We start from the raw sequence: 27,507 nt of genomic DNA, 5'->3' as shown, positions 1-27,507 counted from the left end.
AGCGTCCGACTTCGGCCAGGTCACGATCTCACGGTCCGTGAGTTCGAGCCCCGCGTCAGGCTCTGAGCTGATGGCTCGGAGCCTGGAGCCTGTTTCTGATTCTGTGTCTCCCTCTCTCTTTGTCCCTCCCCCGTTCATGCTCTGTCTCTCTCTGTCCCAAAAAAATAAAAAATAAATAAAAAATAAAAAAAAAAAAACATTGAGTGTTAATTACAAAATATCATTTGATTACTAGAAAAAGAGAATATGTGCATTTTCCAATTATTTATTAGCCATTTGTTTTTTCTCCTCTGGAATATCTGATCAAGCTTACTGCTCTGTATTTTACTGATTCCTACTGTCCTTTTTTATTGGTTTGTGTGCACTTTTATAGGACCATGAACCTTAATCTTATTCATGAATATTTCAAACTTGTTTAATTTTTTAGATTTTCTTTGGAGTACAGATGTGAATTGTTATGTAGTCAAGTCAATTGGCCTGGTCATGTGTGATTTCCACAGCTGTTTCTGTGTTTTGAAAGTCCTTTTTCATTCAATTTGAATTAAATATTCACCTATGTTTTCATGTTTTTAAATTACTTTCTTAAAATTAATCATATGACTAATTGGCACTTATTTTTGTGTTTTATATAAGTGAGAAGAGGGCTATGTCCCCTCTCCCACTGCACAATAACCTGTTTTCCCAGTACCATTTTATTAAGTCTTCCATTTCTCACAAATATGTGAAGCTTAAATTATCATGGTAATACATAGATTCACATTTTATATACACTAGCATTCATTTCTGGCCATAAATTTTGGTACTCTGTCTAGTCTTGATTCTTCATGGAATTTTAAAAAATCGTAATTGTCTAGTTTTCTGGCCATAGAAGCTCAGGAACTCTAGACAAGTGAAATGATCACATCATGAAGTGAGAGCAACAGCCCCTCTGAGGAAGAAACTAAGAAACAATGGCTATAAGCAGCAGCAGGGGCATAGAGCTACAGAGCCAGGGATGGGGTGGGACGAACAGCCCCATGTGGGTCATCCTCTTCCAAGGCCACGTTGAATATCCAATGTTCAAACATTGACAGTGATCCAAAAAAAAAAAAAAAAGGTAGGTTATGTTTGAAATACTGCTTAACAGGAAATAAATATGCAATTACATGTATTATAATAATTTAAATAGAATTACAGGTATTACATGTATTACATTTAAATAGAATTTAAAATTTACATGTATTACAATAATTTAAATAGAATTTTTGTTGCATGAACACATAGACTAAGAGCCCTACCCACTCAAGGTCCAGGTTTACTTTTAATGCTACCTGCCACGAGCAGCCGGGCCCTGTGCTGGGGACCTGGGGATTCTGTAAAAATGTGTCTCATTCAGTCCTCCAACAAACTCTTACTGAGGATCTCTGGCAACAGGTCTGGTGCCAGGTCACTGAGGACACCAAGAGGGAAACACAGTTCCTGCCCTTTACGGGTCTCAGGCAAGGGGGGAAATGACATCATCAATTACCCAACAGTGTGCCAAGGGGCATCATTTCTTTTTTTTTTTTTTTTTTTTTTTAAATTTTTTTTTTCAACGTTTTTTATTTATTTTTGGGACAGGGAGAGACAGAGCATGAACGGGGGAGGGACAGAGAGAGGGAGACACAGAATCGGAAACAGGCTCCAGGCTCCGAGCCATCAGCCCAGAGCCTGACGCGGGGCTCGAACTCACGGACCGCGAGATCGTGACCTGGCTGAAGTCGGACGCTTAACCGACTGCGCCACCCAGGCGAAGGGGCATCATTTCTTACTGCTGCGACACCAGAGGACCACATCTGTGAGGCAGGACAGAGCTGACATATGTGGCTGAAGCTTTTTACAAGCGTGTGTATTTAATCAGTACATCTACGCAATTCGTCTTTGCAGAGTATCTCATTTTCCATTAGCACTGGATAAAAAAGCCTCTGTGGAACATCTCGGGCAGCCTGCTTGATCACAGGCCACCAGGCGGGCATGCTCACCGGTGTGGGGGCTGGCCGGGTCTGTGGCTCGCATGTATCTGGGCGTGTCTTCCTCCAGCAGGCGATGGGTCACTAACCCCGTGCAGCTCTGCAAGAGGATGGGCTGGGTGTCCGTTTCAATTCCTTCTAGGCGCCTGGCGATTCTTTCTTTTCTGTGCAAGACAACAAAAAGGGCCTAGTGAGCCACGGAAATCAATTCTAAGGGAAAAGGGAATACTGTTTCACCAAGCTTTTCGACTTTCTAATTAGGTACAAGAAATATCTTACCTTTTCATTTCTAAAAGTTCTTTCCTCTTTGGCTCAAAGATTTTTCTTAATTCTGCAACTAAAATAAAACAAAGAAGAATGAAGATAGTCCAGTACTCAGTTGTCATGCATTCATTTCACTCCTTCGGGAAACCTACATGTATTGAACTAATGTTTCTGTTCTTGGCTTCTATGTAGCGGTGATATGCAAAATTGACACAGTTCCTGTCCTCCTGGTGATTGTCTTCTAGTGCCAAAGAACAGACACCAAATGGGATGCACCTACACGCACTTCACAGGCTGCGCTAAGGCGTAAAACCGTGAGTAAGGAATGGATTAATAGGAACAAGTTCTGTTCCATCCAGGAGAGTCTGAGGAAGCCTGAACATTAAGATCTCTTCAACAAGCAGAATCTATCTGTTTTTAACTGTTAGTAGGTTCAATACTAATGGCATTTCATTATGGAAAACTTCGAAAGTCTGCAAAAGTAGAGACAAGGACAAGAACCTCGACATGCCGATCAGCAAGCTCCAACCACGTGTCTCACACTATTTGGTCCTATCACACAACCTGGAGAGCTCTGTGACTACCGGATTGTGTTCCCAGTGGTACCTAATGCAGCCGACAGCCATTTACTGTAGTTTAGGTTAAGCCGGTTCCTAAGCTTCCCCTCACCGGCTTTCGCTGGAAGGAAACGCTAACAATGGTTTTCCTGCTATAATTTGGGTAGATGATGGATAAGGTAATTACCCCAATTCTCTTGGAGACACTGGATGAGCAGACAAATGTTTTGCTGAGGTGAGGAGGGTCCCGTGTGATACTGACTACAAGGATATCACCGAGATGCCAAATCATTGTTTCTTTGGAGAAATGGACACATTTGGTGGAGAATAAAGCTCTCTCTTCTCGCTTCCTCCTCAATCCCATGAATTCACGAAGGCTCATCTGAGTGGTTCCTACTGAGGACCCAGGAACACCACAGAGTAGCGACTTCAGCTTCACCACAGAGTATGGCCCTGGCGGCCCATAGAATTTTGAAAGACTGGGTCAAAGAAGAAACTCAAAGGAGGCACACTGGACTGCTTAAGTATTTTCTAATTTTTTCTTTTCCTTTTTTTTTTTTTTTAAAGTAAACGCTACGCCCAGTGTGGGGCTCGAACTCACCACCCTGAGATCAAGAGTCGCCTGAGCCAGCCAGGTGCCCCTGAATACTGGAATTTAACTTTCAGCTACTTCAATTTCCATTTTATTTTTTTAAAGTGGTCATTTTTAGTAATGAGTCAAAAACCACACACACACACACACACACACACACACACACCCCTTTTATATTGCCGTTTGTCTCCAGAGATACAAGCCTAGTTTTTATTTATTTATTTTTACATGATAACCACCTTAAAATTTTAGTCAGATTGACTTTTGTTGAGATAGTTGGCTTCATAAAAGTCTCTCCCTCAGGAAGAGGGAGATGGGTTCTGATGAGACCAGCCAGTTGGAAAACCCTGGTTTTCCCAGGAAACAGAGTGGTGGGAGTCAGGGGTACACTTTCTCTGCATAGTTAATTATGTTCTTATTTGGAAGACAAGGGTATAATGATAATGGTGCATCCCGCCATGCAGCCTTTTGAGAAAGCTTGACTAATAACAGCTTCCCACTTAACCAATTAGCTCCAGTGAGATTATGGTGAAGAAACTTTAACGACCGGTAGTACAGATTTTGAAATTGTTTTCAAGGATGATATAAACCAAAGAGTATCAATTAATTATTTAAGCCCCAAGAAGAGAAAGGTGTCATGTTTTTTCATATGATTGCTCAAGAAGCTATTGAAACCAAATTCCAAGTGCTCTGAAAAGTAGGTTTCAAACTCAATGCATCACACTCTTAATTGAGAAACAGGGTATAATAGGGTCTTGCACAGCCTAACGCCATTTAACTTTCCTCCACCCGAAGCATTTCAGCTAGGTATGCTATAGTCTAAATGTTTATGTTGTGTCCCCCGCCCCGCCCCACCACCAAATTCATATGTTGAAATCTTAATCCTCACAGTGATAGTATTAGGAGGTGGGACCTTTGGGAGATGATTGTTTGCCTTCACGAGTAGGATTAGTGCCCTTCTAAAAGAGGTCCCACAGAACTTACCGCTTCCCATGTGAGACCCAATGAGCAGCTGGCGGTCTGCAAGTCACGAGGGGGGGTCTCATCAGAACCCAGCCACACCGGATCCCTGATCTAGGGATTCCAGCCTTCAGAACTATGAGCAATACATTTCTGCTCTCTTAGAAGCCACCCCAGTCTATGGTATTTTGTTATACCAGCCCAAATGGACCAAGACAAGGATACAAATATCAATTTAACATAAAGAGTGTCCTATAACTTCTATTGGAAAAAGTTATGATCTACTTTGTAATCTCAACTTGAGACTGTGAAAATCACTTTTATTGCATTAAATTTTTAGTTTTTAAATTTTTCTATAGAAATTAATGTAACTAAAGATATTTTTTTAAGAAAGATCCTCTTCCCCCCAAAAAAGATCCCAGCAGTACAGAGAGAAAGATAAGTAACAAATTGCTTCCTGTCATTTTTTTATTTCACATATTCTAGAAGGAACTGGACTATGCCAATGCCCCACCCCCAACAGAACTATACTCTTCCTACTGCCATTCCCTACCCGTCTCAATATTCTATAAAGACTATGAGAAGGGAACAGGCTGATGGTCACAATAGTCATTCATCACGGAAACTGAACCCTAAGAAGTCTGGGGCAGTGGGAGAAAGGAGGATGGTAAACCAAGTTCATGGTGATCTCTGTCCTTTTCTGGACAAAACAGGCCAGGCAACTCACTAATGAACCTGTCATTTGTATGTCTTAGGATAGCATATAGCAGACATTCAGGTGCACCTCATCAGGTTGACAGATTCACTGACTGGCTCTAAAACAGCACAGATCACCATGGGGGTGTGAACGGCCTTTTGGGTGAAAATTTTCCTCATTGTGAGCCTTGTACTGCAGGGTGTTAAGTGTCCGTGGCTTCCCTAACAAATGCCTAATCATCACCAGTTGCTGTGACACAAAAATGCTCCCATTTGTTTCTAAAGTCCCCCCTTGAGCCCCGGGGAAGTTACTGTCCTTGGACGGTAGCCCGTCCCCTGGATGCCCAGGTTCTAGGTTATCCCACTAACAGACACCACTAGCTAGCTCCTCTCTCCAATCACATCTAGATTCAAACTCAAACCACATCTAGACTCGAACTCAAACCACATCTAGATTCGAAGTCAAAACTGTTTCTGGGGTGCCTAGGTGGCTCAGTCGGTTAAGCATCCGACTACGGCTCAGGTCATGATCTCACGGTCCGTGAGTTCGAGCCCCACGTCGGGCTCTGTGCTGACAGCTCAGAACCTGGAGCCCGTTTCGGATTCTGTGTCTCCCTCTCTCTCTGCCCCTCCCCTGTTCATGCTCTCTGTCTGTCTCTGTCTCAAAAATAAATAAACATTAAAAAAAAAAAAAAACTGTTTCAAGCTTATAACCTACAGTCCTCTTTGATTATTTACCGAGGACTGAAATGAAATCATAAATCAAACCATACTCTATATGTACCAGCAAGTTAGGGGCATTGGCTGGTTCAGTCAGTAAAGCATCTGACTCCTGATGTCAGGGTGGTGAGTTCAGGCCCCATGTCGGGTGTAGAGATTACTTTAAAAATAATTAAGCAAATGTATCAGCAAGCTTATTCATTCTTAGTGGAAATCCATAGTGAATCTTTTAGAAAAAAAATCCCTTACGCAAACAAATTACTGCTCAGTCTATTCTTTCTAACAAATGTATTTTTCAGTTACCAAGATTTGCTTCCTTCCAATAGATGTGAAATTACAGGGGAAAGAAATGATGTGGAAGAGAAAAGAACAGAGAAGCTTCCTTTCCCAAGACTATAATTTACAAGTAAAATTAGTAAAACAAACATGAAGTATAATTACCCTAGTATATCTAGCCCATGGGAAAACACTTCAGTTGTATAAAAGAGAATGAGGTTTTATTTGAATTGCTGATGTGTGCGTACTTTTTCTGACCCTTTCCAGGAAAACCAAAACCAAAACCAAAAAATAAACCTCTTTTGGGCTCTTGCAGTGTTCTTTAGGCCCTCCACTTGAATTTTTGGTCAGGTTTATTATAAAACATTGAACAAAAGCGAATACTAAGAAATCATGGGAAGACACCCCAGCTATGGAAATCTATGTTGCCTCTGTGTTGTTTCATGCATAAAGACTGCCACATAAATCACTATCACAGGCATCTTCTGATTGATAATCTTGAATACAGTTTATTATTGCTTATGATCTACCAAAAGCTTTCTTTCCTTTACAATTTTTATATAATTTTAGACTTACAGAAAAATCAAGACACGCTTCACAACATGTTAACACCTCAATACATTTGGTTTACGTTTATCCTTTTCCATACACGTATTTACGTGTGTGATGTGTATATATGCATGCGTGCAAGTACACATATTTACATGTCAACTTTTCTGAACCATTTAAGAATAAGTTGCAGCATGATGTCCCTTTATCTGATTTGAAAGGACACATGCGGCCCAATGTTTACAGCAGCACTATCAATAATTGCTAAATTATGGAAAGGGCCCAAATGTCCATCAACTGACAAATGGATAAAGAAAACGTGGTGTGTGTGTGTGTGTGTGTGTGTGTGTGTGTGTGTGTGAGAGAGAGAGAGAGAGAGAGAGAGAGAGAGAGAGAGACATGATGGAATATAATTCGGCAATCAAAAAGAATGAAATCTTTCCATTTGCAACAACATGGATGGAACTAGAGTGTATTATGCTAAGAGAAATCAGTCAGAGAAAGACAAATATCATATGATTTCACTCATGTGGAATTTAAGAAACACAACACATAGACATAGGGGAAGGGAAGGAAAAATAAGATAAAAAGAGACAGGGAGGCAAACCATAAGAGACTCTTACGACAGAGAACAAACTGAGGGCTGCTGGAGGGGAGGTGGGGGGGGGGAGGTGGGCTAAATGGGTGATGAGCATTAAGGAGGGCAGTTGTTGGGAGAAGCACTGGATGTTATATGTAAGTGATGAATCACTAAATTCTCTCCTGAAACCATTATTATACTATATGTTAACCAACTTGGATATAAATAAACAAACAAATAAATAGCAAAAAAATTAAAAAGGAAAAAAAAAAGAGAATAAGTTGGCAGCATGATATCCCTTTCCCTCTAAACTCTTCAACGTATATTTCCTAAAAAATAGGAAATAAGAATGTTTTTAAAAATTGGATTAAGCAGCCATAATTCAGTTGATTATATGCTGTGGCAGAATATGCACAACTCAGAAATGGTTCAGGTAACAGTAATACTAGTCATCATCTAATACACAATACATAATAGGCACTGTTGATCTAACTTCTGTTGTAATAAATGTTCTACTTTGCCTTCAAATACATTAATTAAAACTTTAACATACACTAAATTATCCCTCATTATACCTGCTATTTTAGTCTTCTGCCCTTGTCTGAGTAATTCTGAATGGTACTTCTGTGGCAATATGGATTCTGTGAGTCTATTTCTTTAGTTCTTTTTGATGGGAATGGGATGGTCATTTTCCAAGTAAGGTAATTTAAGGGGAATTGACATCAGGGCTATGATACTTTTTTTTTAAAGGTTTGTTTGTTTGTTTGTTTTTGAGACAGAGAGAGAGAGTGAACGAGCGCAAGTTGGGGAGGGGCAGAGAGAGAGGGAGAGAGAGACTCCCAAGCAGCATGGATCCTGATGCAGGGCTTGATCCCGCAAACTGTGAGATCATGACCTGAGCCAAAATCAAGAGTTAATGTTTAACCGACTGAGCCACCCTGGCGCCCCAAGAGCTATAATAATTTATATTTTATTTAACTGCCTAATATGCTTTATAATAATATGTAATGCCAATACTCAGGATGATTTGGTCTGCTGGGTACTTTTCTTGAGGAATACAGTTTCTTTAGCCCTGAGAAGCAGGCTTTCTGGTAAAGTTATTGTCGAGTCCAGTCGTCTAAACCCAAGTACAGTAGAATCTTCCGAAGAAATATAAGTGGCAGGGGACTGCCAAGAGCTCTCCCAGCCTGCATTTGACAGGCTAAGAGCACAGGCCAGACCCAGAATGTCCTGAATACTGATCTGACTTCCCAGAGGAGTAACGCGCTTCAACTTTTACACTTGGAAGGCAGCCACTAATATAAAGACAAGCAGCTTAGAAAATAAGTCATTACAAAACTAGAGGAATAAGGGAGAGGGGTGGTGGCTCCGAAGTGTGGGACTTCTTTTTGGATAATGACAACTTTCCGAAACCGACGGCGGCCCTGGATGCACAACTCTGTGGATATGCTGAAAGCCACTGAGCTGAGTGCTGTAAATGGATGAACTGTATGCTATACGAATTATAGCTCACTAAAGCTATTAAAGAAGTAATGTAGTTGGTTCATTTCACAATTCCTAAGTGGAAAATCTATTTCCATATTATAAACTTTGCACAGGTAAAGGTTTTTAGTCATCGGATAACTTGCGTGTGATACACAGTTAAAGGAAGCCCCTTAGAGAAAAGCCAATGATCATTTTAATGCTCATTTGCACAAAAGCAAGAATTCCTCACTAAATGAATGGAAAGCAACTGCTGGAAATGTGTAAACAGACATGAAGCTCTATGCCATTAAAACAGTTGGAACCAATTCCTATTTTTACCATTATATTGCCAGGAGCTGCCATCAAGAGACGTGTTAACATGGAGGAGTGAGATCACCGGTAATACGCGGGTCTTTCCAAACATGCCTGCCCGAATTCATAAAGTGCACAACGTGAGACAAGACGGTGGGGAATTTACATGGAATTCAGGGGAGGAGGGGCTCTGACACTTTTAAAGCACATTTTGAAGATGGTGTGAATTTGGAAACATAACTCTGATTAATGCATGGCATTATCTTCGTTTTGTGAAGAGTTACATTTTTATAACCAATTATGATACATTTTCTGGTGAAACTGGTTAATCAACTTACGTGTTTTTAAATTTTGGCACATATGGAGTTATAAGCTGTTGAGCCTGAAGGGACCTCGCATCTCATCTATTGCTTCTAATTTTTCTGATCCCAATATTGCATGTACTACCGTTCATCAAGGAAAGGACCTGGGCTAGGCCAGGAGGACGAGTAAAGCAGCTGTTACTACAGAATTTTGTCTAATCAGTCCAATCTTCGAAGCTACTGCTAAAATCAAATTTAGCAGTACTTTGTTTGGCTCATCTTCATAGATTTTAAGTCTGACTCAGATTAGCTTGAGTTTCTTTCTCTTTTACAGAGTCTAAAAAATCAGAAGGACCTTTCCATTTCATGCCATCCAGGCAGGAACCCACAGCATGTGTCCTTCCCATGGAAGCACATGACCTTCCTTGAACAGCTACTGGGAGCCGAAGAGATGATAATACAGGCCATTTCATTTCTAAGTCCCACGAACTATCAGAATTGTCTCTCTCGTATGAAATCTCACCTACTTCTCTGTAATTCAATACGTTATTCTTGTTTTTGGCCTCTGGGGCAACGTGGGGTAAGCCTGTCTTCCTCTCGACAGTTTTGTAAGTACTTGGAAATTACAAAATGTCCCTGTTTGAAGTTTCTCCACAAGGCCAAATCCCTGGGGACCTGCAAATATCCGACCTCATCAGACTTTGTCTAGCCGTATCATCCATTCAATTCCTCAGGATATACGCCCATTTAGCAGTGGGCCTTTTACACTAGATTTAGTTTCTATTAAAAGAATATGGTTTCTGGTCTAATTTCTTTTAGGTTTGATCTTATGTTTGTTTTTGTTTTTGTTTTCTTTCAGAGGGCCAAAAAAAAAAAAAAATCGGATATCGGATCTTCCACTAAATCTGTTTCTTCCATAGTAAGGTTTACCCAGCTCATTTGGGATGGAGACAGTTTGTGAGCCGGTACCACGCTGTGCCAGTGTTACAGTCGGGGGCAACAAAGATCTGGTAACATTTATGTCATTTCTCGGGCGAAACAAGGGCTGGTTGGCTGGTGACAGCTGCACATATTTTAGTGCACATGCATCTCTACCAATGAAAATACGAATTCATCGAACTGGTGAGTACCTACTTGGAGAAGGAAGCGTGTGTGGAACAGTCTGCATTGATAGGCCAGTGTGCTGCCCAGCAGGGAGCTCTAACATACTCAGTGGAAATGCAGCAACACTGGCAGACGCCCAGAGGTGGAGGAAATGGAGCAAGCGGATGGAAAAGAAAAGGCCTTATGAGCAAAACCCACCGTCCCCGGAGAAGGTGACAGGTAGGAGAGATGAAGAAGGTTGAGTCTGTGCCAGCTCCCTCTCTCACCCTCCCCACCCCCCAGCCTCCAGGGAAAACCCAAGAATGCCTAAAAGTAAGAGCAGGGACATGTAGAAAGGTGTAGATTCAACATGCAGGAAGAGAGCTACCTTAGTTGAGGCTAATTGTTGAAATAGATGGAAAGGGACACGTACAAGAGTATACACTGGAGATCAGTGAAGCAGTCCCCCTCCAAGGAAATCAGGCAACACAAGACCTACAGGCTCAGGACACCGGTCAACCATTTAGGGAAAGTCTCACCTTTGGGAAGTGCAGTTAAAAGCTTAGCATTGATTCCTCCTTTGTAGTTAGTGCGCTGTTCTTTATCTTCAAGCAAGAACTCTTTCTGAAAGCTAGAAATTAAATTATTCCATTAGTCATGTTTAAAGTCAATTTGAATCAAGATACACGATATTAAGTGAAAAAAAAATGCTGAACGAAAATGAGCTGTTATACATAGTTAAATAGGTGGATGTAGACGACACATAAAAAGTTTTATTTTGGGGAGTTGAATGGGAGCTGTTTTCATTTATTTATAGTCATTTATAGTTATAGCTATTTATAGGACTTTTTTTGTGCAACTGAAGAATTACGTCAGCAGGGGCAGGTGACGTAGTGTCAGGGGGGCAAAAACATGGCTGAGCTGCCAGCCAGACGCCTTGGTTGGGACTGATAACCTCTTCTAGAGCCACTCATCATAGCTGTGTAAGTTTGGATTAATCACTCACCCTTTCTGTGTTCTAATCTCTTCCTCAGAAAATCAGCAACTTGTCTAGGTTATGTGCACGCTTTCCTCCAGTGTTGAAATTATATAACAAATGCCTTCAAAGTACCAAGAAATCAAAGCATGGTGGACAGGTCTGCGAGGCTCATGAAAAGAGCCTTGGAATAAAGGAGGAAATGAAAGCGAAGAAGAACTGAGCACTTACTGTGTACTCTTCTTCTATAACTAGGCATACTCCAAGCATAATCTTAATTATTTTCGCAAGACCCTGTGAGGCCTGAACTACTCAGTGCTGTGCGAATAAATGTTTAAAAACTTGCTCCTTAGTCTTGCTCTCCCACCCCCTTCCCCTAAGCATATGCTTTGCAGTCTTTGCTGATAGCATAAATACCCCCACTAAGGCTGATTTTCAAGCTTCCCACAGGACTCACTGGACTCCCAGCTAAAAGAGAGGCATAAACTCGCTCTCAGGAGGAGATGCAAGTCGGCTCCAGCACACCAACTGGAACAATTATCATCCTCGGTTTGCAGACTAGGAAACTGTTAAATGATCTGCCCAAGGACGAGATACAAAGCCAGCTCCCACTCTAACACTAGGCCCCCAGGCTGCTGCATGCCAACCCCATGGGCTTCCATGGGAGTGGGCCTGGGGTTGGGCAAGACAGACCGAGCTGCCACTGTGCAGCAAGAAAACCCAACGTAGAAGCAGGAAAACCAATATTCTCCTGTGATACGATCACCTCCAGAGAGGTGAACAACAGCCTTGGAAAGGCTGAAGGTCAGTGCAAAGCTGACCTTCCCTATGGGCTGTCCTCCATTTGTGTTTCCGCATGTAGGGGTGCACGTCCATAGAGGTCCAAGAGGTGACTGAGGAAAGTGCTGTGCATCTCTGTAAGTGGGGCACATGAATGCTCTATATCCTGCACATAAATTACACTTCAGAGAGCTGCTGCGCATTCCAAAATACGTAACACCATCCATTTTCTAGAACCAAGCTCATCTAAAATCTTAGTTATTGCTGACAAATGTGGTAGGGCTTATATTCATAAATATGACTGCCATGTATCCATATTATTTAACACAAAAGTCTTGAGAATAAGTAGTCTTTATAAACCACACTCCAGATGGCTTGAAGATTCTAGAATACCCACGTAGGTCAGAAAAGTGGAATTGGCACTGACTTCTCAACAGTAAATCCTAAGGCAGTGATAATTCTTTCTGGCATTTCATTCAGATGTATGACTTAGTATAAACCTACAAAATTAAGTAACTGTAGAAATGTACCCCACTTAAGGAATGGCATGCTGTTGTAATTGATTATTTAACTATTTATTTAAATACCTTGATAAAGTTCTGTACTTTCTTTGCAAAACTAACATCTTAGGGAAAAAATTCCATATAAAAAAACGGTGCAATCCTGAAATATTCAGCTTCTTAGGCCACTGACCTTGGGGCACAAATATTATCTCATATTTTCAAAAGTAGACATGTGCATAGTCCCCCTCCCCCATTTTGTGCTTATCAAAAAACCGCTAATAAAGACTAATAAACTGCTCTCTAGTTAAACATTTTTCTGAACTTTCACGGTGGGGTTTCCAAGTCTTCCCCTGCCCCTCCCCCGGCACTTACTTTCTTGAAACAAAGCTGAACTGGTGTCTGTACCAATGAAAAGTACAGCCTTTCCATGGCTGGTCACACACCAGTGGAAAACGCAAGTGCTGCTGGGAACTGCTCTCGTGGCTCCTCACCTGGTCTGTCTACCTGAGTTCTCTCCTCTCCCTCCTGCTCTGGGACTCAGGTTAAGGTCATTTCCTCAAGGAAGAACCCCCTGATCCAGTGCCCGTCCCACCGGGTACCGAATCTATATTAAGCACTTCAGTTTTCTCTCAAGGTAGCCTGGTTTCTTATTTGGAGAACATATTATAAGTGTCTTATTTCAAATGATTGATTTATAAAAGTGTTTTTTTTTAATCAATAAATATCTGTTGAATGAATGGTGACAATAAAATACTTCGAATGTATTCTACACTCTGAAATATTTTATATACACACCCTATATGCTTTTAATGTGATATGGGCAAAGAGCATTGCAAACACTGAGAATAATTAGAAGGGCACATATTTCATAATATCAGTTATAAACTTCCTCCCTCCCCCACTTTCCTTCTTTCACACTTATTTATTTTTTTACTTACTTACTTACTTATCTATTTATCTATCTATTTATTTATTTTAAGGAGGCTCCACGCCCAGCGTGGGGCTTGAACTCACGACTCTGAGATGAAGGGCCGCATGCTCTCTACAGATGGAGCCAGCCAGTCACCTCTCCTTTCTTCACCTTTAGAATAACATATGATAGAAAGAATAAGGCACATGGGGTTGAAAAGTGGAGCTCTGACTCAAGAATGCTAGAAAAGCTATGACTGAGTCAGGACCCCTTAAACCAATATGAAACCAGGCTTTGAAAAAGTCACATCTTTTCCCTGGACTTTCGAGACCCAAGGCACTAGCCAGTAGTGAGAATGCAGGCAAGACACATTAGTAAAGAACTCTGGAACATTCGTGAATGAGCAACGTCTTCTGATCATCTAATGGCTTATAAAACACAAATACCCCAGGGAGCCCTAACATAAATCTCCTCCTCACCTTTTTGAGTCAGAGGCACCAGAGCGGTGGGACTGGCGGAGCCCAAGCCCAACTCACATGATGGGTACCTCGAACGCACTGAGCTCTGGATGCTGCACCGTGCTCTCACCATCCCCAGGATGAGGGGACTCTACCCGACAGCCTCTGTAGGCATGGGTGGTTGCCACAGCTCAATCACAAGTATGATTCTGTATTTCAGTATGATACCAGCTCTCTCTATATAACTAAAGCAAATGCTACTGTCTTAATGTTTGAATTCCATTTTTAAAGTTTCTACTATCAAGAAAGAAGCACCTTTTAGATTTGTTATTGGTCTGCATCTCCTCTGAAACAGTGCTCTTTTCAGCACTAAATTTTCCATACTCTGCCTCCTTCCCTCTGCTTCGATAACCTAAGAAGAGATTGCTACCCACGTCCACATTTTTTTATAATGTCCCATTAACCTACTTAAATGCCAGCAGTAGAAACCAGAGGAAATTGTATTAAAGTGAGAACAGGATAGTCTGCAGTTATTACTGCACAAAATGGGGCTATACCACGACAGTGATTATTCAGCACCGGCGCTGGGAAAGGCTCTCTACAATCTGCTCACCTTTCTCCTAACGTTTACAAGATCATCAAAGTTCACTACCTCATATTTGTACCTGTGGTGTCTGGTCAGCTAGACTGCTTTGGAGGAGGCGAATTCTTGTATCTCTAATCCTATTTTACACTTAGGATCCATAGCAAGGAGGCCATAATTTCAATAGGGACATATGAGATCATACCCACCATATTTGAAATGTCTGACTATTTCATTCTGCTATCCTTACAAAGCAATGCTTTCCTCCTCTTCCTTTTTCTTAGTCACTTGTTAGCTCTGTTACAGCTAAACCAACCTGCCCGGGGACACACTGGGGACTAAGCTACTATGGTCTGAACGTCTGTATTCCCCCAAATTCGTATGTTGAAATGCAAACCCCCAAAAGCGATAATACCAGAAGGTGGGGACTTTGGAAGGGGATTAGGCCGTCAGATGGAGCCTTCATGAATGAGAATAGTGTCCTTATAAAAAGAGACACAGAGACAACTACACTTCAATGAAAATAGAACTAAACAACCCCCCCCCCCCCCACAGAGAGACCCTAGCCATCTCCCTAGCTCATTCCACCCTGTGAGGATACAAGAAGTTGGCTGTCTGCAGATGGAAAGAGGGCCCTCCCCCAATCATGCTGGCTTCCTGATCTCAGACTTCCAGCCTCCAGAATTGTGAGCAATAAATTTCTGTTGTTTCTAAGCCAGCCGGCCTATGGTATTTTGTTGTAGTAGCTGGAACTAAGATATAAGGCTTGGATGCTATCGGACAAAGATAAGAAATAGGGGAGATTCTGTCAAGCGCTAGAAAAGTTAAGATTTCCTGAGTCAAATAAGACAGACAGCCTTACTGATGACAGCCAACTCTAGCTGACTTGATACTAAGATGTGGATCAAATCCATCAAGGCTTTCTTTATCTCATCTAGTGTGTCCAAAAGATGCCTGCTGCCATTTTCAAATGCAGAGCCCGGCTCAGCCTGATGAGGACAGTGATTAGACAGCTATTTATTCAAAACCATTGAAATGCAAACCCTTTAGAGTAAGGAGGCAATGCCATGCAGGATACATTAGGAAGAAGTGCGTCTGAGTGGAAGGCTGGGGAGATCAGGGTTGGGTCCTTCTACCATAATGAAATGTACATTGGGGTCTATGCCTGTATGTCTTAGGGATAATAACTTTGTGTCTCCACTTGAAAAATCCAACATCTATTAGGGACAGTGATCTGCTAAGAAGCATCTGAGATACAGCTATCTTGTTTGGCACAAACTTTCATTTTTACAAAGCTTATATGAATGATTCTATATCATAGAGCTTTAGCACATTAGGTAAATCAAATTAGTACCCATAATATCTTGTAGGGAACCGAAGAGCAGAAAGGTTAAGAGACAGCAGGACTTCACTGGACAGATGGAGGGATGGGCGGGGGGGGGGGGGGGGGGGAGGGGGAGGGAAGAGAGGCACAAGGCTAAATCTTTTCTTTAAAAATCAAAAGCTCTCTTAATGGGCAGATTGCAAAAGGACATCCCACGCTTAGACGCAGGTATGAAAAAAAAAAAAAAAAAAGAAAAGATAGTAGCCCTCTACAGGTTCAAAATTGTATCTGCTCTGCAAATAGTTCCCATAAACAGCATTAATAAATACAAAAAGAATCTTTTCTGGCTGAATCTACAATTAGGTCAGCTTGTTTCATATACTTTAATAAATCAAACTCTGGGGAGAAAACATATTGCCAAACATTCAAACTCATGAATTAGGAATTTAGGAGAATAATTCTAAAAGCTACCACAAATCTCTAAATCCTAAGAGTCTTGAGCAAAGACCACTTTACCTTGGAACTTTTCTTTGACTTGGTAATCCAAGGAAGCTTAAGTTTTTCTGGTTGAAATCTAAGGAGAAAGAAATAAGGTAACAATGAAATAACTACATAATAAGTTAAAAAAACAATCTCCAGTGGGGAAAAAAATTCTCCAAAGTCCCATTGTACATATAACAAGAAAAAAGGAAACCATTAACCAGACAAGAAATATGAATACAAAAATGACACCTTCTAATAATCAAATTCCACAACCTAGGCAAGGTTTTTTTCCTTCTCCTGAAATGTGGTCAACATAACTCTGCGGGTGAAAAAAATAAAAACAAAAATAAAAAAAAATCTGACATAGTTCAATCCTATCATGTAAATTTGTTATAGCTACGAGAATAATTCAAAGCAAATAAATACCGAATGGCATAGTTACATACTCCAGGAAAAAAAAAGGAGGAAAAAAATTAAACAATTTTGGTCAAGGTAACGTTGAAACTCATCACTGCCTGATGTATTTGAGACACCTTTAAAGACTGTGTGCATTTAAGGGGTTGTTGAAGAGCAGAGGAAATGCTTCTGCTGGTTTTATTGCCTTCCTTAAAATCTAAACAATAACAACACATCAAATTAACTACTTTCTTTATTTTTGAAGTCAAGATATGTATCGTGTAAAGACAGGTGGTAACAAAGCCATGCAGAAAAAAACACACATCCGGGTGAACCAGTTAATCAAAACCAGGCACAGACAAATTTATACCAGTCTAATGGCAAGTAATCTGTTTTACAGCTTTTGGCATAGTAACCCTTTGTCCACCAAGGAAACCACAAGCAGACCACTTACAGAGACTTCTAAGGAAGTGCCTTTTACTGTTTAATATTTGGGGGCAAGTACCTTTTACTGTTTAATATTTGGGGGCCAGAAGAAAAGGAGGTACGAAAATATACCAGATGCTGACATGCCCTTATCCATCAAAACACATCCGGGATCCCGGAATTTGGAAACTGTGACCCACTAGAGATATACAATAAAATGCAAGGTATAATGCCGATTAAACATCTAGTCCTTTTTCCTGATTATACACATATCTGGCTATGTGTGAGAACTCAGTTCAAAAAACTATCAAGTGATACAGAAGAAAATTTCTGACTCTGAGGCCTGTTCGACTCACTTCCTAATGGTATGTCTGTGCTGGGAAAGACTTAGCTACAGAATGCCTGAAGTTCACATGTGCCACTCAAAATAACTTGAGCATTTCACTTTTCTTCAATCAGTGATCAGAATCTGTGATGCCACTCCAGTAGTTAAACGGAAAGCATGTATTTTCCTCTGCACTCTAAAGGAAGCCACTACAAAATCAGCATTTTGTTCCCAACAGTGTTCACATGAAGATTCCATAAAAAGACAAACACCACTGTCTACTGGAAATGATTTAGTATATGTAGCATTCAGTTTAGAAAAAGATTTTAGCTAAAGCACAGCACGTCCAGAACGTGATCCCAAGTTTGGACATTTTAACTGAATTTGCAATTTTTCTGCATAGAGGCTACAGTGGTTTAGCAGTCTCTGTAACTTACACTAGGGGAAACAAACAAACAAACCCACGTTTTTCAGCCACAAGATAAGCCAATGCATACACTCCGTTAGATATTTAAAGTGTCCTTTGAGGAAACTGTATAACTAACTGGACACGGGAGAATATATGGTAAACTGGAAGCTGCAAAGGCTTTCATCAGAGTATACAACAAACCCATACGTGCAATTCCTATTTCTCTTGCCTTACCTTGTCTCTCAGAGAACTGGAAAATTCCCAGATAGCTGGCAATCTCTGGGCTTCTGAACATGGTTGCACATAGAAAGTTTAGTAACAGAGCCTGCTCTCCAGCTTAATTCTCAACCAGCCACGGCCTTCAGCCCGTCTAAGCAAAACTGGGTTGAGATTCTTCACAGCACAGGGCTACAGCAATCAGGCACTCGTGTCCTTGAAAAGTATAGTCAACGCAAAGTAGGAGGCTGCAGGCTGGAACAGCTCAAACCCCGTAATCAGATTACAAGCAGAAATCAGGCCTGTGGATGCTCAAACAGGCTGGACTCCGCTGATGGGCCATTCTTGATGTTTCCACTTCAAAGTGGGGGCCGAATCACAACTTATGCTTCAGCTAAATAGACAATACTGCCACCTAACCATCACCGGGGGAGTCAAAAACAACTCCTCCTCTCCCTAAAAATAAACAAAAAGGAACTGTACAGAGGCTCTTGAGGTACTGGGAAAAGGGGAAGCCGCCTAACAATTCCCAGGCTGCTTGGAGTCCGGCTTTGGCTAAGTTAAATGAAATATTTCACCTAACAGGGAGCCAAAACCCCATCGTTAAGAGTCCAGATTTATGAACAACACATGAGCGAAATTGCAGGAAAAGAAGAGGCAGATATTACTGGAGGTTCAGAAATTTTAATTTGAGACAGAAGCTCTTAAGCATTACCTCGTGGACTGCCCCCTTGTTATTTCATCGTTACTTTTGAAAGGGAATTAATTTTTAAAAAGCAGCTTTACTACAAAACTGAGGGGAAGGGACAGAGATTTCCCACATTGTCCCCCGCCTCTACATCATGCGTGGCGTCCGCCATGAGCGACAGCACTCACCAGAGGGGGACATTTTTACCAAGGATGAGCCTGCTTTGATTCATCGTCATTACCCACAGTCCGTGGTTTACCTTAAGGTTCGCAACATTCTATGGGTTTGGACAAATGTGTAATGACATCTCGCATCGGAATATCACACAGAGGATTTTCACTACCCTGAAAATCTTCAATGCTCTGCCTTATTCACTTCCCTCCTCCTCTCCCGGCAACTACGGATCTTTTTCCATCTCCCTCGTGTTGCCTTTCCTAGAATGTCAGATAGTTGGGAGTCAAACAGTATGGAGCCTTTCAGGTTGGCTTCTTTCACTTGGTAATATGCATCGAAGGATCCTTCGTGTCTTTTCAAGGCTCGAGAGCTGATGCCTCTTCGGTGAGGAATAATATTCCATTGTCTGGATGCACCACAGTTTGGTTACCCATTCACCCACGGAATGGATGCTTCCCAGTTTGGGCAACTATGAACAAAGCTGCTATAAACATCCAGGTGCAGGTTTTTGTGTAGACAGACATTTTCAATTCCACTGGGTAAATAAATACCAAGGAGCATGATGGCTGCATCGTATAGTAAGTTTAGTTTTGTAAGAAAGTGCCAAACGGTCTTGGAAAGTAACTGTACCATTTTGCATTCCCACCACCAACGGATGAAAGTTGATGTTGCTTCAAACTCTTGCCAGCACTTGGTGGTGTCCGTGTTTGGGATTTTTGCCATTCTAATAGGCACATAGTGGTATCGTATTGTTTAACTTGCATTTCCCTGAGGCCACATGACGTGGAGCATCTTTTCATTTACTTATTTGCCATCTGTGTATCTTCTTTGGTGAGGTGTCTGCTGAGATATTTTACTCGGTTGTTTGTTTTCTCATTGTTGAGTTTTAAGAATCCTTTGTATATTTTGGGTAACAGCCCTCTATCAGATGTGTCTTTTGCAAATATTTTTCCTAGTCTGCGGCCTTTCTAATTCTCTTGAAATTGTCTTTTGTAGGGGTTTTATAATTTTAGCAAAATCCAGCTTATCCATTCTTTCCTTCATGGGTCATGCCTTTGGTGTTGGATCTAAAAAGGCGTCGCCATTCCCAAGGTCATCTGGGTGTTCTCCTATGTTATCATCTAGCTGTTTTATAGTTTTGTGTTTTACATTTAGGTCTATGATCCATTTTGAACTAGTTTTTGTGAAGGGTGTAAGGTCTGTATCTAGATTATTATTATTATTATTATATTTTTCCCATGGGGCCGTCCAGTTGTTCTGGCAGCCTTGGTGGCAGAGACTATCTTTGCTCCCTTGAGTTGCCTGTGAGTCTCTACTCCCATGAGTCCCAATTCCCTGTACTGGCCTGTCCATGTCTCCAACCCTAGGAGCAGTGGCTTGCCCTGGGTCCTCCCCTCTCTTACGGATCCAAGAAGAGTTGCCGATTTTTCAGTCTGTTCGGCTTCTTTCTTGCTGTTGGGAAAAAGGAGTGACTTCCAAACTTCTTATATGCAGGACCAGAAACCCTGAAGTCCCCGGTTTATTTTTGCAACATGTAGATGGTGAGCCACACAGTAATAATTAGAGACTGACAATTTTACAGCTAAAAGGAGCGTTAAAGAGAACCTACGAAAGCGACGTCATTTACAAGATGAGGAAGCAGAGGGCCAGAGAAGTAACTTGCTCATGGGTACTTGGTTAGGGATAGAGCCACAGAATCTTGGGAAGGTGGGCCGAAGACCATGATTTGTCCCCCACACCCAGTGGGAGGCAGGGACCCTGAGTATGTCCATCTTTGTATACTTAGTACTAAACACCATACCTGGTGCAGAGCAGGCCCCCAGAGAATGTGTGCTGAATGACCGTATGAAATGATGGGATAATCTCTGCTAAAGGCTAGAGCTCACACTCTAAAATGATTTTCATTGATTTTATACCCTGATTTCAAATCAGATTGACTTAACCTGATCTCTAAACCACAGACAAACCTAACTTGAAAAGGAAGAATTATACGCCAAATTAATCAAGGTACGTCAACAGAAGGTACCCTGGCACTGGTGACTCCGTGGGTCAGTGGTGGCATATGGCATTCTCTCTATGCTTCTGGTTACTACATCTCTTATAAAGTTGGGGAGAAATATGGCAAACAGGGCAGTTGAAAAAAACCCGGCAAGGAACAACATACGTAGCTGTGGAGGTCATGGCTAACTGGGAAAAAAAAAATAGGAAAACAGAAGTGTGGGAAGGGGTAGGGGAAGGGAGGAAATTGGGCAAGCCAACTGATTCTGGAAGTGAATACTTAGATAAGATGAAATAATATTTATGTTTTACAAATAATCTTTATAAAGAACTTAGCTTATAAGACACGGTATCACCTGCTCATGACCGTTTATATTCCTGAAAACTACTCTTGTTAGAAAATACTCAATTAGAACTACCCTAACTGTATCTAAATGTTTCTTTTGAATTATTACTAAGGAATAACTCTAGTTTAAATTTTTAAAATGAAATTCCAATTGAGAATAAAAAGGATTTGGATGTTCTCTTTACGTTGGTAACGGAATCTTACCAGAAATACATGCCTCACCCATCACTTATGGAAAAAAACAAACAGACTTATATATGCCTTCATTGTTGAAAAGAAAAAGCAGAGCATTCTTTATGAAATTATGAATATGCAATTTAATTTCCAAATAATTATCTCATCCTCATGAGACCAAAAAGACTGAAGAAATCTCCATTTTTACATCAGCAAAAAGCACGCAGTTTTTTTTTTTTATTTACTCTCCACTAATTAGAAATAATAACCACTAATACTAATGTTATTATTTTTGCCTGGCTCATTCACACAGAAGAGCTACAAGATAGACAAACATCTCCCCACATCATTCCATAGGGTAGCTATTTTACTTCTCTGCAGAGAAAACGTTAAGTTGTGGTTGTAATTTTCTTAAATTTCAGGGGGAAGACGTCTTGACTTAAAACAGAGATGGTGCTGTCTTCCCTTTCCAACAACAGCACTTAACCACCAGCTCAGCACAAAGGAAGGAGACTCACAAGATGCACAAAATTCTCTGCCGCTGTGTCCACTCAGAAAAACTGATCTTTTCCATTTTTGAAGCACCACTGTCTTCAATACTCAGAAGTAATGTTTAAAGGAAGGATTTTCTTGGACGTCTTTGAAGTTTTAATCTTGAAATTAAAAAGAAACACAGCAAATGCTTAAATTTGTTCTAGATGGGGACGAAAGAAAATGCTTCAGTGGAAGGGGCATAAATGTGTGAAATGGGAGGGCAGGAGGGAGGTCACTGTCATGGTCATGGGCATACCACGTCATGATCTGTGAGTCGTGGATGACCAAGAAAGGATCTATGAATGGGCCACTGAGATGCTGACATCCCAAAGCAAAATCACTCGGTCAAGTGAATCAGGCCTTGGTAAATCCAAAGCCTTGGACTCTGGGAAAACTGGAGGTGAAGGGGCCTTCCTGATCACAAATCTTCATTTTGTAAAATGTTTGACTACTCTCTCAAGGTCACATGGCTTATGGTGTGACAGTGCCAGACTAGAAATACACATTCACTCCCTCTCCCCTGGACAACTCCCACATTTCTGATAGGCCTGGATACAAAATAACAGGGGCCATTGTTGTAAATATGTCCTGAATTGTCCTAGGGTCTCCCAGGCCTCTATCTTGATTTCATTAGTAAAGGGGCCAGTCTGACCCCTGGGGGAGGAGTCAAGCCAGTTTCTGGTTGCTTCTTACAAATTTCGTATGATTCCTTGGTCTGGTTTTGGTTCCACAGATGTCCCTCAAATCCAGCACTAACCCCAGACATGAGTAAACAGGGCATATCTGAGACCCTTGGGCAAATATATATAAGTCAGTGTGGCTGGTGGCGCCGGGGTATTATGGAAAAAAGCAAGCAATGTATTACTCTATGATTCTTCCTTCCCTTCCCAAAGTTCCCACCTTATTGGAGATGGACAGGATAAGGGTGTTACTAAAGGAGATTACTTTGAACGAGTTCAACTATGTTTACCACAGTTTGTTTATAAACGCATAAAACTGGAAGCAGCCTAGAACATACAGAAACAGTGAGTAAGTAAATTACCCAAGAAAACCAGGTTTGAAACGCAGTTGGTAATTCGGAAAAATTTTCATGATGTATTAGAGGTACACGCCCCACTTCATTGGAAAGACAGTAAATACTCCAAAACATTAATTATCTCGCTACTCAGACATAACTGATCAAGTTTTTCCTCCTCTATCGTCCAATAGATACACAGTAAACATGAATTACTTCTACAGTCACCCAAACAATTAATGACAAATAAAGATGAAAGTAATAGGCCCTTTTGAAATCTCAAGGCTTAGATTTGGCCTAAACATCCAGGAGAAAATCATGAATGGAATTGTGTCTGTGGGCTCATGGCACAATATCAATCTGCCCTTTTCCCCTGAACATATGCATTTCTTGGCTATAGAGGAGTTGGCCAGAGAATCGCCAAAGCCCTTGATAACATGCAACCCCATGTTTCTCACACTCAACCCCACATGGACCATAATCACATGGAAGTGCCGAGACCAACTTTCTCTGCCAACCAGCACTGAATTCACCTAAGCCCCTTCAACGATTGTCATCTCTCTCAGTATTTCTCTATTGCCAATTACCCTTTTCCTGCTTAAGAGCCTTGTCTTCTAAAGGATTATCGACTTGAGGGGCAACACCTGAGATACGTTCCTAGCACAGGGCCTGGCTCGGAACAACAAACTATAAATACTGGGTGAACGAGGGAATGAAGCGGGCAGGCAAGCAGACAAGCAACGAGATCACTTCTGTCCTCCCTCATTCTTAAGATTCTGGTCCATTCTCAGCAACTCTCTTTTCTTTCTAGGGGGCATATAGGGGAATGGTTACCACTCCTTCCTTACCATGAGACTTCTACTAATGTCTTCTTGTCTTTCCTACAATGTGAAGCAGGGATATAGAACGTAAACATTTGCTTGCAGGAAGAAACAGGAAGAAAATGTTAAAGATTTGTCAGAGATACGATGGAATGGGAAAAACAGGAGCTGATTTCTGTAGTCTAACTGTGGCCAATGTCAGTGGGAGTCCAGGTAAGAAGGGTCACCTCCTAAATGGCCAAGGTCAAAAGATAAGGCATTAGATGACAAAGGATCAGGGTATTAAACCTGCAGGGAACGTGCTGCCCAATTCACAGCTGTGGCTCAGAATTACATGGAGGCTTTATGAGGAACCAATCCCCCTGTCTGTTGTCTGGCTGACACATTCATGCACCCCTGCTACGTGAGTGAAGCTGTCCTTCAGGGGTCATCATCATGGAGGACAAAATGGGAACAAAGCCAATGAACGGGAAAACAGCCCGACACCTCCACTGGCAACTACCCATTTTCTACCAGACCTACTGGGATGATATACAGAATAGCCTAAGACTCGGGACCCTTACTGACCTGGCACGCCAGGGTGGGCATGATGCTAAGTGCTCTGCGGCATTAAACTCATTCAGCGCTCTCAAAGCCTGCAGGGAGATACTGTTACTATCCCCATCAGCATGAGAAAATGGAGACACCGTGGGCTCCAGACCCTTGAAATGTAGCTCTGAAGGCAAAACAACCATTTCCTGGTCAAAATGAAATCAAAGAGAATACGAAGGGGAGGTCATGATTACGTGAGAGAATGTACCGTCGACCCGTGAACAGGTAGGGCTTGGGGCACTGACCCCCTACACAATCGAACATCTGAGTAGAACTTTTGACTCCCGGGGCACCGAAGTGGCTCAGTCTGTTAAGCAGTTAAGCATCCGACTTCGGCTCAGGTCATGATCTCACGGTCTGTGAGTTCGAGCCCCACGTCAGGCTCTGTGCTGACAGCTCGGAGCCTGGATCTTGCTTGGGATTCTGTGTCTCCCTCTCTCTCTGCCCCTCCCCTTGTCTCTCTCTCTCTCTCTCTCTCTCTTTCAAAAATAAAAATTTAAAAAAAAGAACTTTTGACCCCCCCCAAACTTAACTGAAAGTTAGCCCACTGCTGACCGAGAGCCTTGCCAATAACATATGCAGTCGATTAACACATATTCTGTATGCTGTATGTTATATACTGTATTATTTTTAATTTTTTCATGTTTATTTATTTAGAGAGAGAGAAAGAGAGAGAGAGTGAGTACAGGAGTAGGGGAGGGAAGGGAGAGAGGGAGAGAAAGAATTCCTAGCAGACTCCATGCTGTCAGTGCAGAGCTGGGCGTGGAGCTCAAACTCCCAAACTGTGAGATCATGACCTGAGCCGAAACCAAAAGGCCAACGCTTAACAACTGAGCCACCCAGGCACGCCTGTTATATCCTGTCTTCTTACAATAAAGTAAGCTACAGAAAAGAAAACGTTATGAAGAAAATCAGAAGGAAAATACATTTATGGTACTGGGCTGTATTTATTGGGGGAAAAAATCCACATAGAATTTAGTCTGCACAGTTTAAGCCCGTGTTCTTCAAGGGTCAACCGTATGGGGATGCGCTCGGAAAACTGGCGCGCGTTATTTAACCCGCACGTGGATCTCCATATTGAAAAGAGACGTGAGCGTCTGTGACGGTCCATCTGAGGCCTGTATGATGTCACCTTATGCTTCCTCATTGCGCTCCTTGAAAGCAACTGAAGAACTCACAGGCCACAAGAAAATGAGCTGACTTTTAAATGGACAATACCTGACCACATGCTGTTGTGAGTTACTGATACATTTCTAAAACTGTAAGAAGTGTGGCAGAACGACTTTAATGAAATCTACTCTAAGCTACGAAAGGCGATGGCTGGACTAAAATTCCAAAGTGAAGGATATATTTTTATAGCCTAGTAAAGCAGTATTTTGTGTGCTAGCAGCAGCTGTACATGGTATTCACATTTTCTGTGGGGATTTTATTTATGTGTGCAGACTCTTAATCTGGGGCAGAATTGGCTGACATGAGGTAATCCCACCAGTGGGAAGCCCATTTAAGTCCTTTTCATTTCCCTTTTATCACATACTGGTTTATTCATACATTCCAGATTCCTCATTTTAGTGAAAGTCTCCTCCTGTGCGCACTGCAAAATGCTTTCCGAATTTTGGTTAGAGGGAATATTCAGGCTAAGTCTCAAATAAAATTTCGTGTTATACGACTGCATAAAGTAATTTTAAACAGGCCAAGTATGCAGACATGAAAAGGCAAAATTACTTTCAACGGTAAGAAATATTACAACTCACAGAGATTTCTGTGTCAGATGTGTTGAAAGGACCACGTCAGTCTTGCTATATTCCAGAACTCGTTTTTAAAGAAAAGGCTTACTGCGAACCCGTAAGGACTTATTCGTGCCTTTAAATGTCCAAAAGAGGAATGTTAACCTTTGAAGTGAAAATGATCTTTAATCATTTTAACTTCTGGCCGATTTTGAATCTGTAGCTAGTACTTCTTGGGGAAAATAACCCAGGTAGCTTATGGGAAGAGAGAATGGTCAACTGTTTCTCAGAGCAAGGTGGGGGGGTGGGGGGTTGGGGGGGTGGGGGGGTCAGACACCAAGGACAAATATCGTATGATTTCCCACCCACGAGGTATGCAGAGTAGTCAAATTCGCAGCAGCAGAAAGGAGTATGGTGGTTACCAGGAGCTGGCGTGCAGGGGGAATGGGGACAGAACACTAAAAGTTAAGCACAAAGTGACACGGGTTAGAGGTATGCGCTGGGCATCCAGGGCACTGCCCTCGCGAGGCCCCTTGCACGTGGCCCACTACTCCCTTCCAGGTCAGGGAGACGCCAAGGACATTTTGACCTCCTCAAAGCACCAATACACAAAGGGCCCTTCAACAATGATCTGGCAAATAAGTATACATTGAGGTATTTAGTGTAAAATCTGAAACTGTATCCCAGAACATGAGGTGCAGAACACTGTTTCTTGACAGCTGCAGGGGCCCGGGCCCCGCCTCGCTCGCTGAGGGCTGAGCCCCAGCAGAGGGGAAGGGGGCTGGCATGGTGACAGTTATCCAGGGAGCTCGGAGCAGGCTTCTGCCAACTCCAGTCATCCAATACTCGCTGTTTGATGGTTTTAACATGAACAGAAAGTAAGGAAATACTGAATCATCAGATATGAGAGCTTTTTATGAGTCTAAAAATCCAGATGGCAGACAAGTAAATGTGTAATATTACTGTTGATATCTGATAGATTAGAGCCGTTCTGTGGCTATAATTGAGTGATCTGAAGGCAAGAGCTTTGAATAAAATAATTTGGGGGCTTCCTCGTCCTCAGAAGGGCATCTTCATAAAAACAACAGCAGGGGCACCTGGGTGGTTCCGTTGAGGAAGCGTCCGACTTCGGCTCAGGTCACGATCTGGGTTCGTGGGTTCGAGCCCCGACTTCGGCTCAGGTCATGATCCGAGTCTGTGAGTTGGAGCCCCACAGTGGGCTCTGTGCTGACAGCCCAGAGCCTGGAGCCTGCTTCAGATTCTGTATCTCGCTCTCTCTCTGCCCTCCCCCCGCTCACACTCTCTCTCTG

At 41.9% G+C, this 27,507-nt stretch overlaps 1 protein-coding gene across 3 annotated transcripts in view; it reads right to left on the bottom strand.

Annotated features, from left to right (window-relative positions):
• SVIL (supervillin) overlaps positions 1 to 26,469 on the bottom strand; it is a 110,710-nt gene extending 84,241 nt beyond the window's left edge. The window contains exons 1-5 of one of the 3 annotated variants that reach the window (XM_049624758.1): positions 18,151 to 26,469; positions 16,394 to 16,451; positions 10,883 to 10,974; positions 2,268 to 2,325; positions 2,001 to 2,152 (exon numbers count right to left, since the gene is read on the bottom strand). In XM_049624758.1, coding sequence (XP_049480715.1) covers positions 2,001 to 2,152; positions 2,268 to 2,325; positions 10,883 to 10,974; positions 16,394 to 16,451; positions 18,151 to 18,211 — 421 coding nt within the window. In that variant the 5' untranslated portion in view covers positions 18,212 to 26,469. The remainder of the gene's footprint in view (positions 1 to 2,000; positions 2,153 to 2,267; positions 2,326 to 10,882; positions 10,975 to 16,393; positions 16,452 to 18,150) is intronic. The other 2 variants (XM_049624756.1, XM_049624757.1) reach the window with 2 other exon arrangements.
• Positions 26,470 to 27,507: the final 1,038 nt, after the last annotated feature.

Source organism: Panthera uncia, chromosome B4, assembly GCF_023721935.1.
Source record: "Panthera uncia isolate 11264 chromosome B4, Puncia_PCG_1.0, whole genome shotgun sequence".
In the NCBI taxonomy this organism is placed as follows: Eukaryota; Metazoa; Chordata; class Mammalia; order Carnivora; family Felidae; genus Panthera; species Panthera uncia.
The sequence above is the reverse complement of the archived record's forward strand: the minus strand, read 5'-3'. Positions and strand labels throughout refer to the sequence as shown.